We start from the raw sequence: 13,568 nt of genomic DNA, 5'->3' as shown, positions 1-13,568 counted from the left end.
CACTGGTGTGTCCCTTCATCGGGGGATTTCTGGGCAGAGCTCGGCTCGTTCTGGTTGTCACTGTTGACAGAGGACACAGATGGGAACATGTAATGGATGCCATCTGTGTCCTACTTGTGGGACCCAGCTGGGCTGGGGTGACCCGTGCTGCACCTTGCCCATGCTGGGCTTTGGGGTTCCCCCCTTGCAGGAGGGGCTGGGGCCATGAGCGGATGTGGTGCGACTAAAAGGGCACAGCGAGACGTGCTGTTCTCTGGGGTACCCCTTGGTGAGCAGCCAAGCGTCAGCCTCGTGCCCGTGCACTTAGTGCAGGGAACGCACTTAATGCTGAAAATTGCTTCCAGCCTCAAGAGAAATGATATAACCAAAGGAAATGGTTTCAATAAAAGGGGATTATTTTTTTTTCCCTTTTCTTTTTCTAAGGGCAGCAAAAGGCTAGTTATTTGCCTGTTCAACCTGTTTACTCTTTCTCTTTCCTCCTTTTCTTTCTTTCCCTGTCCAAATGAGAAAGGGCCTTTGCCACCAAAGGTTATATGTAACCCCGGAGCACGGCTTGGATCAGCGTTCATGTACCTCCGTCTGAACCTGCTCCTCCAAGAAAGCACCTCCAGCCCTTCCAGCGAGGGGCAGCACTGCTCCCTCCCCCGGGAACCGCTGCCTGGGTGGCACTGAGCGCAGCCCCCATCCCAGCAGGGCGAGAAGCCACTGAATCGTACAGGCATCGTCCCCCTTCCCTTCCCTTAACAGCAGGGAGTCGGTGCTGAAATGCCTTAAGGATCCTCGGCTTTCAAGAGCTGTCGGTACATCGCAGCAGGCCCTGCCTGCCTTTATGCTCCCCATGGTGGTGTATTGGAGGGATTTTGTTGGGGAGGAGATACGGGGAGGGGGTTTGCTTTCCTCCCTTTTCCTTCCCAAAATTCACATGGCTTCAGAGCCAACCTGTGTGGGTAGCAGAGCCCAGACGGGGTGTGGGCGTTTCATAGTGATTTCTGTCTTTAAACCAGCAGGAAAGTCCCTGCCAGCAGTGGGCCTGGCTTCTCTGCCGCTGTGTCTGTGTCATTACTGGGCCCAGCTTTTCACTGGGTTGTAGCCACCCCGCCACAGTCACCAGCACCTCTGTTTGAGCTGACAGTGACTTTTCTTGGTATTTATTCCTTACAGCTCCCAAATAAGCAGCTGCCTTAAAAAAGAGGAGGTGGGAGGAGAGAGCTCCTTTCTTTCTGCTCTTCAGTCCCTGGCTGCTGACCAGCCCGTTGGGGCTCGGTGCTTGACCTGGGCTAAGAAACCCATCGCATGCTGCGAGATCCCAGTCGAAGGCTTGCCTTGATTTAATCTCTAGGGGGAAATAAGGCAAACGCGGCGTGTCAGCAGAATGAGACTGGCTGGTTTTGAATAAAGCAGAAATTTAAAAACAACCCAAAAAACTGCTTTGGGCTGGATCCTCCAAGCCCAGTGCAGCCATCAGCCAGCTGATCTGGGTTGTAGTAGGCAGTGAAAAAATCTAAAATTTCTTTTTTTTAATTTCCCTTGTTTTTCCTTCACGGTGTATTAGCAGCGAGGTTTAGATTCAGTCCTGAGATCAGCCACTAGTGGTCCCCGAATAAACTAAATCTCAGGTTCGTGTCAGTGCTGTGGGATGGGGGCGTGGAAGGGCCCGGGAGTTTGGGAGGGGGTGGGTGCCTGCCCTGCACCACCGCCAGGCCGGTGTGTTGGGGTGCTGGGGTGGCAGCTGGGACCTCGGGGACATCCCAGCCACGTGGAGGAGGAAGGTCGGTCAGGGGCTCCCTCATTCCCAATTGCAGGAGGGTTTCTCTTCACAAGCAAAGAAGGGGCTGTCACCAGCCGTAGAGAGAGATGGGAGCAGGGGGTTGTTTTCAGGGGTAGTCAAAGCATTTATTTTCCTCCCAGCTTCCCCTCACTGCCTCCATCCTAATACAGTAATTTTCCAGAAACTCTACTTTGTGCGAGATGCACCATCCTTACCGGGGACAAGTGAAGTGCCAGCCAGCAAACACAAGCAAGTCTGAAAAGCCTCCTTCAAGCGCGCCACTGCTTCCAAGGCATACTTGAAAACATTTTATTTTTTTTTCCCTTCAATGGAAGTCTATTTAATCCTCCAGCTGGTAAAAGACCCAATCTGTGGTGCACAGCAGGCTCTGGAAAGAAACACCCCTATCGCTGAAGCTCTGTCTTGTTCCACTCTAAGGAGAAACTCACATGGGCCACCAGGGATGGGGCCAGTGGCCAGCGGCTGGAGCACGCAGAGCTGTCAGCGGCGCTCGGAGGAAGGGGCCGGCTCGCCATTAGCTGCTGAGCCACGTGTGACTGTGGCAACGCTCAACATTGCAGGGAGGGGGGTGCGTGTGTGTATATAATAAATAAGATGTTGTCCACACACGCATATGTAGACATACATAAACCAAATGGCTATTAATTATTACAATCATACACAAACATGATCACTCAACACATATATAATAACATATAATATGTAAGTATAATCATAAATGCTGTTTAATTATTCTTGTGATACATACTTTATACACATTTACCTATTACATATAATGCATGTATTATTTATTCCAATTATTTGCAATAATTCTATTATAATATAATAATTATTTACATTGTATATGGACATATCAAAGTGAGGTTGATCTTGCTTTTTGCATCCCTGGTGCTCTGACAGCTCCCCAGCAGCTCCCAAGCCTCGCGCCGAACCCCAGGGCCAGCCTGGTGGGGTGGGCACTTGCCCCCCGAGCCCCTCGCCGAGTGCACCTGTGGGGCACTCCCCCCACATTGGCTGCGTGACGCAGGTGCTCTGCGACTCAGAACGCCGCTTCATATGGCAGCAGCCATGTTTTATTTCTTTAAATATTTATTTTTAATAAGCACTTGATGGGGGCGGGAGCGGAGAAAGGAGAGTTTAAATAGAGTTTGCAAGGTTATTCCTTGCCTGAGGCTGAACCGTGCACAATCGTCACGTCTAACGTGGATTTTTCCGTTTGTCTTTGGGCTCCTGTTGCTGAGACGGGGTGACCTTGGCAGCATTAGCTGCGGTGGCTCTCCCTGGGCTACCTTGGTTCTCCAGCCCCAGCCCATCACTGCCAAAATGCCAGTGAGGACTCCAGCCCGGTCAGAAAACAGTGCTGCCCGGCCAGCAGGTCCCATGTGCCCCCCACACCCCAGCAGACCAGCTGCTTGGTTCTGAGGTAGGTGTCTAATTGCAGCCTCGCTAATTGCAGCCCTGCCTCTGCTCCTTTTGGCAGGGTCGGTGCACTTACTGCAGTGGGGACGCCTCCGTGCTGCTTCGGCAGCCACCTTGTCCCCCAGCCACCTCGTCCCCCAGCCCAGCTGCTCCCCACACTCCCTGGGTATGGGGCCAGCGGGTAATGGCCACACTTACCCCTGGGCAGGGAAGGTTCATTTCCCTGCAGAAATACCAACTTGGGGTTTTTTTTTTTGGCAGTGTGAGGCTTGTATTTAGGGCCCCAGGAAGTCCACAGGAGGAAAAGCCTCTGCTGCCCGGGGGGTTCTCTCTTTGCTCTTTGTCCAGGTGACAGCAGCTGAGCTCATTCCTGGTGGGATGTTTGGTCCTGTCTTCACCTCGTTGGTCACGGGGCTGCTTGAGAAGAGTCTTCACCTCTGCTCATCACCAAACCTTAGCCAAAATGCAGCGCAGTACATGCCATGTGGCCCCACAGCGCAGCTGCCCCAAAGCCCCATTGCCACTAAGAAGCAGGGTTGCGTTTTGGTCCCATTCCGGATCCTGGCAGTGCATTCCTGCCCTTCATCACCAGACCACCATCTTCCTCCTGGAAACGCTCCCAGCTCCCAGCAGGGTGCTCGGGCAGGGCCGAGGGAATGACACTCTGCTCCGTCCTCCTGGGGGGCAGTCACCGGGCATCTCCTTGTGGCACATCAGGTGTCACCACATTCCCAGTCCTAAAGAGAGGAGAAAACCAAATCCAATTACACTTTAGAGGTGGCCTAGGTAACCTTGATATTTTTCTCATCTGGCAAGAAAAAGGGATGCAGGGAAACAGTGAAAAAAAAAACAAACCACAACCCCAAGCAACTAGGAGCCCCTCGGAGACGTGGTTCCCAGCACCCGAAGGACATTAAAATGCTTGCAGTTGGGATCACCCGTCACACGGTGTCCTCCTAACTCCGTTTCGCTGCAGCCCTGCAGTGGGTTTCGGTGCGACCCGGGGAGGGGTCGGGCCGTCTCCGCCCGGGGGGGGCCGGGGCTGCCCAGGGCCGGGGCTCCGCCGCCCCCCGGCACCGACCGGCACCGGCTGCTGCCCGGTTTTGGCACGGGCGAAAGGTTTCCAGGCCCGGAAAGCTCCAGCCCCGGGCTGAAGGCGGTTGTTTCAGAAATAAAAAGTGGCCATTTTCTGTTTGCATGGGCAGGTTTTGCTTTGGAAAGCGGTGTTTAGGCAGGGGGAACGCCAGGGTATGACCTAAATGGGTTGGGTTGTGGCTGTTGGTTGGTGGGGGTTTTTTGGTTTTTTTTGGTTTTGTTTTTTTTTTTTTTTTAAAAAAAAAAGCCCAAAGGTGGGTATTTCCAAAGGTCCTACGTGTCCTAAAAGACGCCCTGTTGTAGGCCAAATCTCAGCAGGGTATTGCCCTTAGCGGGCCATGGCTGAGGCTGCATTCACCCCATACTGGTGTGGCTTTGCTGTTGTCTGGGGCACTGGGTCAGCTCCGATGGGGATGCCGGGGGGACAGGCTGCCGCTCAAATAGCCATGACAACCGGGACCGTCTCCAAATCGCCACCACTGTGGGAAAGGTTAGAAACCAGCTGGCTAAAAGACAAAGCCCAGAGCGTGTCGGTCCCTCCTTTCACTCCAGAGAGGGCCCAAAGGGGCTCCCAGCCAGCCAGATACTGCCTAAACACCCACAGACAGCACAACGGGGAGAAAGGCTGTGTATCTGTCCTTGCCACTCACTTTTAAGTGCCATCAGCTTTTAAGACCTACCTGCAGGGAACAGTATTTAGGAAAGAAAAAAAAAAAAAAAATCCATCCAAAAATCCATCCCTTTGTGACTCTGACCCCAAATTATAATTCATGACCAAAAGCGATGAAAAGAGCTTGTGGTGACTTGAACAATGATTTTTCCAAGCAGAGGCAGTGCTAAGTGGGGAAGGCGAGACTCCTGAGAAAGCAGAAGGAATGCACTCCAAGGCTGGACGCTGCAGATGAAATTTGTTGCATCATATAATCTGATTCTGTGCTCTGAGTTTCAGCTAGACGAGGACATACTAAGATAGCACGAGAAAGGCCATTTCCGCGAGATCTCCCATCCAGATTGGGAGAATCTGTCAGGCTGCCAGAATCACCAGCAATTTTATTTACTTTTCTTTTTCATTGCTTTGCTAAACCCAATCTCCAAACGGAGCAACCAAGGAGGGGAGTGTCAGTGTAGAGGCGCTGCTCAGAGGCAGGGAGGAAAAAGGTTAAGATATAACAGCCAAAAGTTGTTAGATGAAAACATTATTTTTTTAAAAGAGCCTGAGAGCACTGGGGTTTTATAAAACCTCCCATTGTATTGCACTAATAAGTCAAGTGTTCGCAGCCAAGCCGGCAGACACACTCTACAGCATCTATTACTGGCGTGTTTATTTACAAAGGCAGCCACTGAGCCAAAGCCGAACAGAAAAGAGGAAAGACTGAAATATGGTTTTAAAGAAATACAGCTCCTTGGACTGGTTTTAATTTAAAATCGTAGGACTGCATTTGTCATTTTCTTTTGTGTTTCGCCCCCTCCTTCCCATTTCTTCTTCAAGGAATGGAATGTCCAAAGCCAGCCAGGCAAAGGGGAATTTTCCTCTAGGTGTCTCTGTCCCCATTTTTATTCTCAATTTTTTCTCATACACACACGCCCCCACACCCACACCCACACCCCCCGTGCACACGCAGACGACATACACACACTCTCTCTTCTTCCTTGGCCTTCCCAGTCCAGCATCACCTTTTCATTACCACAGCAATCATCTCCCGTGTCCCAGCACAGTGCTCCCCAAGCATTTTCTAATTCAAACCTGCCCTGGCACCTTTCTCCGTCCCCAGGTGTCATGTGTTGACCCCATGCAGGAGGCACCGGCTGCGCATGGGAGCAGCGCATGGTGGCAGGGGACGAGAAGCCGGTGCTGCCAGCTGGGTCCCATCAGCCCAGCGGGGCCGTGGGCAGGACACCGTGGAGGACATGATTTCATCTGAGCAGACACCTGCACCCGTGCTGTACGTACAGCTTTGCAAAACAGTTATCACCTGCTCTTAAAAAACAGACAGCGTGGGACCTGGATTTACTAGATCTGACCAGAAATCCAGAGACACGCACACACAGAGGCACCGACTGATCTGCTGTTGTAGTTCAGGAGAAAGACTGTGTCTCTATCAGCCCATACCTGCTGTAAACCTGCTCCTCTCTCTCTTTGGAGTATTTTGCATCCCGACCAAGAGTGTGTGGAAGGAGGGGAACAAAAAAACCCTCCAGGCTTTGTCAGGGAGAAATGCGTGGTCACAGTAACACATCACCACCTTTCCCGGCAGTGGGGACGGCACGGGGAAGCTGGAGGAGGAGGGAGGAGAACAAGGCAAAAAGAAAAGGTGGGAGCACCTTTAAATGAAAGGAAAAACTTACATTAAATTATTGCTTTATTTCTGGTTCTATGCAAGTCTCTGACATGCTCCACCCCACCCCCCAAGACACCATGTCCATCCCTAAACAGCCCAGTAAGGAGGAGAAAGACCTGAAGGGATCCTGCCCGAAAAAGGAGCCTTTCCAAGACTTGGATCTACAGAGGAGTCTCTTAGTTAAAAGGAAGCCCCCAGCCAAGGCAAGCCCTCCTACCCAGCAGTGTCCAGCCCCACCACCATCCCTTGAGGATGTTGAAGGGTGAAAAGGAAAAGCTCCGGCCCCGGTGTTGTGAGAGGTGTCCTCCCTCCAGACCATGCATGAACAAGGCATCAGGATGTGGAGCAGACCATAACGGAGAGGGCACGGGGGTGAAGTCAACTAAGAGATGAGCACAGGGTGGGAGGAGAGGATTTTGGCAAGATGAGAGTTACCCAGCTCTCCTTCGCCTCTCCCCCCAGCCCCTGCCTCATCGGATGCGGAGGTACGAGGGGATGGAGTAATTGAAGAGCAAGTAGTCCATTTTGTATAAATTAAAGAGTCTCCTTTGGTAGAAGGGGCTAATGTCCTGGAAGAACTGGGCCGTCATGTCGTCCGTCGTCCTGGTGGTCTTGGATGAAGATGGGAACTTGACGCTTGTGTCAGCCCCAACAAGCTGGAGGATGTAGTTGGCGTCTTCAGCCAAGGTCTCATACTTGCCCACCACATCGTAGTGGACGATGCAGGGGTGGCAGAGCGAGTGCACCCGCTCCCAGTGCTCATTGAAGGGCTCCTCCCGCTGCGTCCGTGGATCCAGCAGGTAGTAGACGAACTCCTCGAAGCGCACATCATCCCCGCGCTCCAGGGCCTTGTCACTGGGCTCCTGCCGGTGTCGCCGAATGATCTTGGTCCCGTAGCGCTTGTGGAAGGCTGTGTTGTAGCTGCGGGTGAACTTGTTGCGGTACGCCGAGACCAAGCGCTCAAAGGGCTCCCGCACGAAGATGAACTTGAGGTAGCTGCGCAGGCGGTGGTTGATCTCGGGGATGCTGTACTCGGAGAGGGTGCGCAGGTTGGACGAGACGTGGGCCTCATTGGCGGGGATTTCCAGTGGGTCCCGGTACTTGCCTTGCCCCGTCAGGACCATCATTACCCGCTTCCAGTTAGTGCAGGCCACTTTGGGCACGTAGCAGTAGAGCAGCCCATGCGTGTCATCCACCACCAAGTGCCGCAAGTCATCCGGCCGCAGGAGACGCCGCTTGCGGGTGTAACGGTTGCAGATGTTGCTCAACAGCTCACGTCTCTGCTGGTGAACCGCCTGCAGTGATGACTGCTCAAACTGAGGAGAGAAAAAACCAGAGATGGTCACTAGCTTGCCCAAGCTGATCATGGCCTACACACAACACTTGCCCCAGAGCTGTCCCCATCCCCTCCCCTTTCCAGGGTTTGGCAGTCACCCATGTGAGATTTCTGGGGACAGCATTGATTTTGAACACAACTTGCCTTGGTGCATTTAATCCTTGGACCTGCTGGGGGCAAAAGACAGAATAAAATGTGATGAGGAGCCAGATGAGAAGACAAGCCAAAGGGGGTGAGGGAAGAACAGGCGGTGCAGAGAGGACCAACATCAGAACATTTGTTACAGCACCCCCCCACACACACACAGTGGGCTAAAGCTCTCCTTTACATCCGTCCAGGGGGGCATACATGGCCCCTGGTGCCACAGGCCTCCCGGCTGCCATGGGGCATTGCCACGTTGTGCCAACGCCTACACCTGCAGGCTGGCTGCAAGCACCGCAGCCAAGAGGCAGAAACACGGCACACAAGTGTGGGCATGCGTGATGAAACCAGCGCCGGCGTGCTGCCAAGGAAAGGCAAAGGGGTGGAGGAAAATGGTCTTTAAACAGAGACGGTCGAACCCTGGGGAGCAGTTGGGGAGCTGGAGGGGATGGGGGGTGGCAGGGCGTGATGGAGAGGAGCGAGGTGCTGCTGGAGGTGGTGGTGGGGCTTTTCCCGAGGGCTTTGTGTTTCTTCTGCTGAGGGACTTCTTCCGCACAGGCCAGTCCAATGCCTCAGCTCTGGTCATATTCTCCTTTCTTCACAGGGATAAGAAATCCATATATGGTCCTTTTTGTTATCCCTTTTGATCTTTGCATTAAGGCCTGGCAGCTGCTGCATTGGCTTCCCTGGAGCCCAGAGCCCCCCAACTCCAGCCCCAGCTGAAACTCCCCTCCAGATTTGGGGACATGACCTTTCCTGTCATGGTTTTCATCAGAAATCCCAAAATGTCGCTAAAACATCTGGGGAAGGAAATTATTTCCAGGAACTCAGAAGGGGAAGGTCCCCTCCTCCTCCTGCCCACTCCCTCCCCGTTTTGCTCACGAGGGTTGGGAGATTTCGTGTTCAGCCCCAAGGTCATCGCTAGGAACCTCCAACAGCCTCGTCCGGGCCACGACCGCTAACGGCTTCACCGCCCCTTTGCTAACCCGGGGCAGCCCTGTCCCCGCAGAGCTCTTCCTGTAATTCAATGCAATGACGCCCATGTCACAAGACGATGGTGGCTTCCACTTTGGGGTTGTGAAGACAGTCCTGCTGGCATCATAGGGTGCCACGGCAAATGTGTCTGCAGCCTGGAGACGTGACGACCTCAAGATGATGGGCAAGGGCAGGCCACCTCCTTGGATCCCTACATCCTTGCTGCTGACTGCTGTCATCGCTCAGGCATGCAAAAGGACACCCTTTGCCAAGCTTCAGGTGCACCCTTGCCTCTCCCTGGGGACCATACGGGGTTTGGGGAGGCACCAGAGCCTGGGAGAGGCAGTGTTGTGGAGATGGGGCTTTGTAAAGCTCCTGCCAGGAGTTAGGATCCGGAGACAAACTACCCATCCTGTGGATGATCCAGCAGACCCATCACCTTCAGAGGGGCACTAGCATCTGGGCAAAAAGCTCCTCCTGCAAGGGACGAACAACAGACAGACCCTTTTGGATCTCATTTACACTAAGAAAATAATCTTATCCGGGTCACCTTAATGACCACCTTCTCTAGGAACCTGCATGGCCAGAAACCTGACAGGGGCAGGAGAAAGAATCCCATCCCTGCACCTTCCAAGAGGGAGACGATAAGGGAAAATGCTCAGATGGAGGAAATGCAGGTCAACAGACTCTAACTGCCACCAGGAGATGACTTTGACATTGTTGGCTACTTGGATTTGAAGAAGAGAGAGAACCTAGGGAGGTGACAACCATAGCTGAAGAGTTATTCTTATGGTACACCTCCCTGTGACACAGTCAAACCCTTCAGCAGAAATGTCTTTTGTTTGGAGGCTCCCTGTTGCCCTTTAAAACTGGAAACCCTTTTTGCAAGTGCTTAAAAAAAAAAAAAAAAGAAGACATTTTAATAATGTGATTTTTTTTCAGGTGGTTTTCCCTGTACTTGCATAATTCAAAACTATTGGACCAGAGAGACAGACAGACACACTGTCTGCAGGCATGGCAACAAATAAATGTGACTAGTTTTCAACAGCCGCCCACTGGAATAAGTGCATGTCTTGCAGTTATTTCGGAGCAAAATTGCTCCCTTCATTTCCTTTAAAAGCCAGAGAAATTAGGTATCACTTTTAAGGAAATAACACCATGACATTCCAGTAGCGTTAGGGTTTGCCGGCATCGGGGCCAAGGAACTTCACATCTGCCATTTTTCCCAGAGCAAAGGCAATTCCGCTGCTTATAGACATTACAGCATCCACCTAGATGGTAGCACGAAGCGTTGTCTATGGAAAGGAGACCTGGCTCCAGCTGCAGCGGGCACCGCCGGTGGGTGGCAGGGAGGCAGCAGGGATGGCAGCCAGCTGCAGGGACCACCAACGTTGCCCTCTGCTTCTTAGGGGCTCCAGAAGATGACTGCCCCGTGGACGTGGGGAGATGCAGGGCACAAGCGGTGGCTGGGGCATGTGGCCACGGCCCGGCCCGTTGCACCAGTGGGTGGAGGGTGATTTCCTGCAGGGAAGTTGTGGGCGAGGATCCCTCTGCAAAGACAAGTCTGGCCGCATGGGGGGAAAACTGCCTGCCATAGGGGTAAACGCAGTAGAAGGAAATAAATACACTTTTTGGAGCTTCAACCACAAACCCCCAAGCTTGCACTGAACTGCTAAAGGGCAAGCGGGTCACCTTCCCCGATGCCGTGTCACTGATGCCGGTTGGGGTGCACGCACCGGGGCCTGGCAAGGGCAGGTGCTCCCTGCCTCAAGCATTGACCATGGCTGGTCCTGCAGCAGATCCTCGTGTGGGGATGGACCCGCTGATCCCACCTGGAGTGTTTGCCTGCCCAGACTGTGCCTGGCTGCCCCTTTCTCCACAGGTGCAGCTGGCACAGCTCCGCGTGATGGTGAGGACCGAGATGTCCCAGGATTACAAACCACTCATCACTGAGTCCAGCTTTGTATATGCGTGTATATAGAATCATAGAATCATAGGGTTGGAAGGGACCTCTGGAGATCATCCCGTCCAACCCCCTGCCAGAGCAGGGTCACCCAGAGCAGGTGGCACAGGAACGCGTCCAGGCAGGTTTGGAATGTCTCCAAAGTTGGAGACTCCACCACCTCTCTGGGCAGCCTGTGCCAGGGCTCTGCCACCCTCAGGGTAAAGAAGTTCCTCCTCATGTTTAGGTGCAACTTCCGATGCTCAAGTTTGTGCCCGTTACCTCTTGTCCTGTCCCCGGGCACCACTGAAAAGAGCCTGGCCCCATCCTCCTGACACCCACCCTTTATGTATTCATAAGTGTTGATGAGATCCCCCCTCAGCCATCTTTTTTCCAGACTGAAGAGACGCAAATCCCTCAGCCTTTCTTCATAAGAGACATGTTCCAGTCCCCTAATCACCTTTGTAGCCCTTTGCTGCACCCTCCCCAGCAGTTCCCTGTCCCTCTTGAACCGGGGAGCCCAGAACTGGACGTAGTACTCCAGGTGCGGCCTCACCAAGGCAGAGTAGAGGGGGAGGATGACCTCCCTCCACCTGCTGGCCACACTCTTCTTGATGCACCCCAGGATGCCATTGGCCTTCTTGGCCACGAGGGCACATTGTATATATGCATATACATATGTGTGTGTGTATGTATAGCACCCAACATAGAAGCATCTATCAATTATTAGCTCGGAAAGAGCAGCAATGATGCTCTTGCCCTGCTATGATGGCCCAGAGTTGGCTTCGAAATCTTCAGATGGCAAAATCTCCCGGGTTTGCCCAGCTATGGCTCAGCCCACCGGTAATGAAACCATTTGCCCAAGTCCCAGCAAGGGCTATGAGGTTTTTTTTTTATCATCGATTACTCCCCAAAGTGGTGTGGTCTTTTCTTCTGGACATGGACAGAGGTTCAGGCACGGGGACCTTGAGGGTGGCTGGAGACAGCACAGTGCCCTGCACACCAGAGGGGTGGAAGAAGGGGTCAGCCCCCAGCGCCCCACTCCCTCTTCACCCCTCCACCTCCCTCCCCCTGTCCCCTTACCTGGTCACTCTCGTACAGGGCCTGGAGTGGGCTGCGACCGGCTTTCCCCTGCCAGGTGGATCTCATAACCCCATCTTCTGCGGCTGGAAAAGGAGCGAGAAAAATCAGAGGGGTTGAGGGTGCTGCTTCCCTCACCCTCTCTGGAGACGCCCCAGTTGGGATGAGGCAATGTCCCCCAAGAAGAGACAAATCCGTTTGGCTCTGGGAGAAGATCCCCCTTATTTTTTAACAAAGCCTGCTGTTAGGGTTGAAAAGGTCCAGCCCTAACCTTTAAACAAATAAAAGACAATGGCTTTTTACAATTTCAAGAGCAACTGGGAACAGTCTGACCCATTGCATTTGGGGAATGCCACTGCGTGCAGGCTGCATTGGCGAGGGAATGACCCAGGAGGTGACAGGACCCTGACCAGCATCGCTGTGGCCCCACGAAGGGCGAGATGGAGTCTGTGCTCGGCAGAGATGCGGGGCAGATCCAACACCGGCAGCTCTGTGCTGAGCCCCCACCGGCTCGGAGTTTGCATTTCCAGGCTCAGAGACACAACCATTAATAGACAAATTGGTCAGATGCTTCATCGGATTGAAAAGTCTTTTTAAGTTCTTTTTTGCCTTTATTTTTTTTTTCTTCCCTTCTAAACCAGCAACATCTCCTTGAGCTTTTGAAGCTGAAGACAGCACCCAAGCAGTCCTCACCCCTTCCCCGACATGCAGATCAGCTGGTTTGGTTTCCGAGGTCTATTTGCCACAGCACCAAACCCGAGGCTGGATCTGGCCAGCCACGAACACAGTGCTGGACACCCAGTCGGCGACAGATGCTCAAGTTCTCAAGCTCATAAATTATGTAGGGATGCAACCACCTTCCAGGCTATGAAGCATTTGCTTCAGCTCCATCCCTCAGCCCCAGGGACCTGTTTCCACCACGGGCAGAACCACATGGCCTGGATATCCCAAACCTAACGTGTGGAGCCAGCCGCGATAGGGCACAGGCTCTCGCTTGCGGTAACACCTCCAAGCAGCTGCCCCACTTCTCACCCAGCCTCTCCTTCTTCTATCTGCCCCTCTCCGTCGGCAGAGGATGCCACAACAGTTCTCATATGAGAATAAGGTTTCTAACCATGGGGGTTGTTCAACCCTGGAGTTGGCTTCCTCAGAAGAAATCACACTGTGAATTTTAAGATGGAAGATGATGTTTTTTTCTGAAGGGGATGATAGGACACATCGTTCAGGAGGTCATGGCCTGGGAGGTTCTTCCAGTCCTCCAAGTTCCTACTCATACAGGGACCTTCTAAAATCTCAGAGGGACGTATGTTGTGGAGGGAAAAGCATCGCTCACAAACCATTTCTGGCAATGTGAAGGTTTCTAACACAGAGGCTTTTTGCACCACAATTTGGGGCTCTGGATGTTTTTGTTCATACAAGCCGCAGGTGGCATCTTTTTAACCAAAATAACCC

General features: G+C 52.9%; 1 protein-coding gene across 3 annotated transcripts in view; it reads right to left on the bottom strand.

Annotated features, from left to right (window-relative positions):
- Nucleotides 1–3,626: 3,626 nt before the first annotated feature.
- Nucleotides 3,627–13,568, bottom strand: part of CHST13 (carbohydrate sulfotransferase 13) — a 50,971-nt gene continuing 41,029 nt past the window's right edge. The window contains exons 2-5 of one of the 3 annotated variants that reach the window (XR_012589371.1): nucleotides 12,120–12,202; nucleotides 7,078–7,958; nucleotides 6,414–6,625; nucleotides 3,627–3,945 (exon numbers count right to left, since the gene is read on the bottom strand). Coding sequence is in view for 2 of the 3 variants with exons in the window: in XM_074603079.1 (XP_074459180.1) it covers nucleotides 7,113–7,958; nucleotides 12,120–12,202 (929 nt within the window). In the remaining variant the exon portion in view is untranslated. The other 2 variants (XM_074603079.1, XM_074603080.1) reach the window with 2 other exon arrangements.

The sequence above is a fragment of the Larus michahellis genome, chromosome 10 (genome assembly GCF_964199755.1).
Source record: "Larus michahellis chromosome 10, bLarMic1.1, whole genome shotgun sequence".
NCBI classification, from domain to species: Eukaryota; Metazoa; Chordata; class Aves; order Charadriiformes; family Laridae; genus Larus; species Larus michahellis.
Note: the sequence above shows the minus strand (reverse complement) of the source record. Positions and strands in the feature narration are given on the sequence as shown.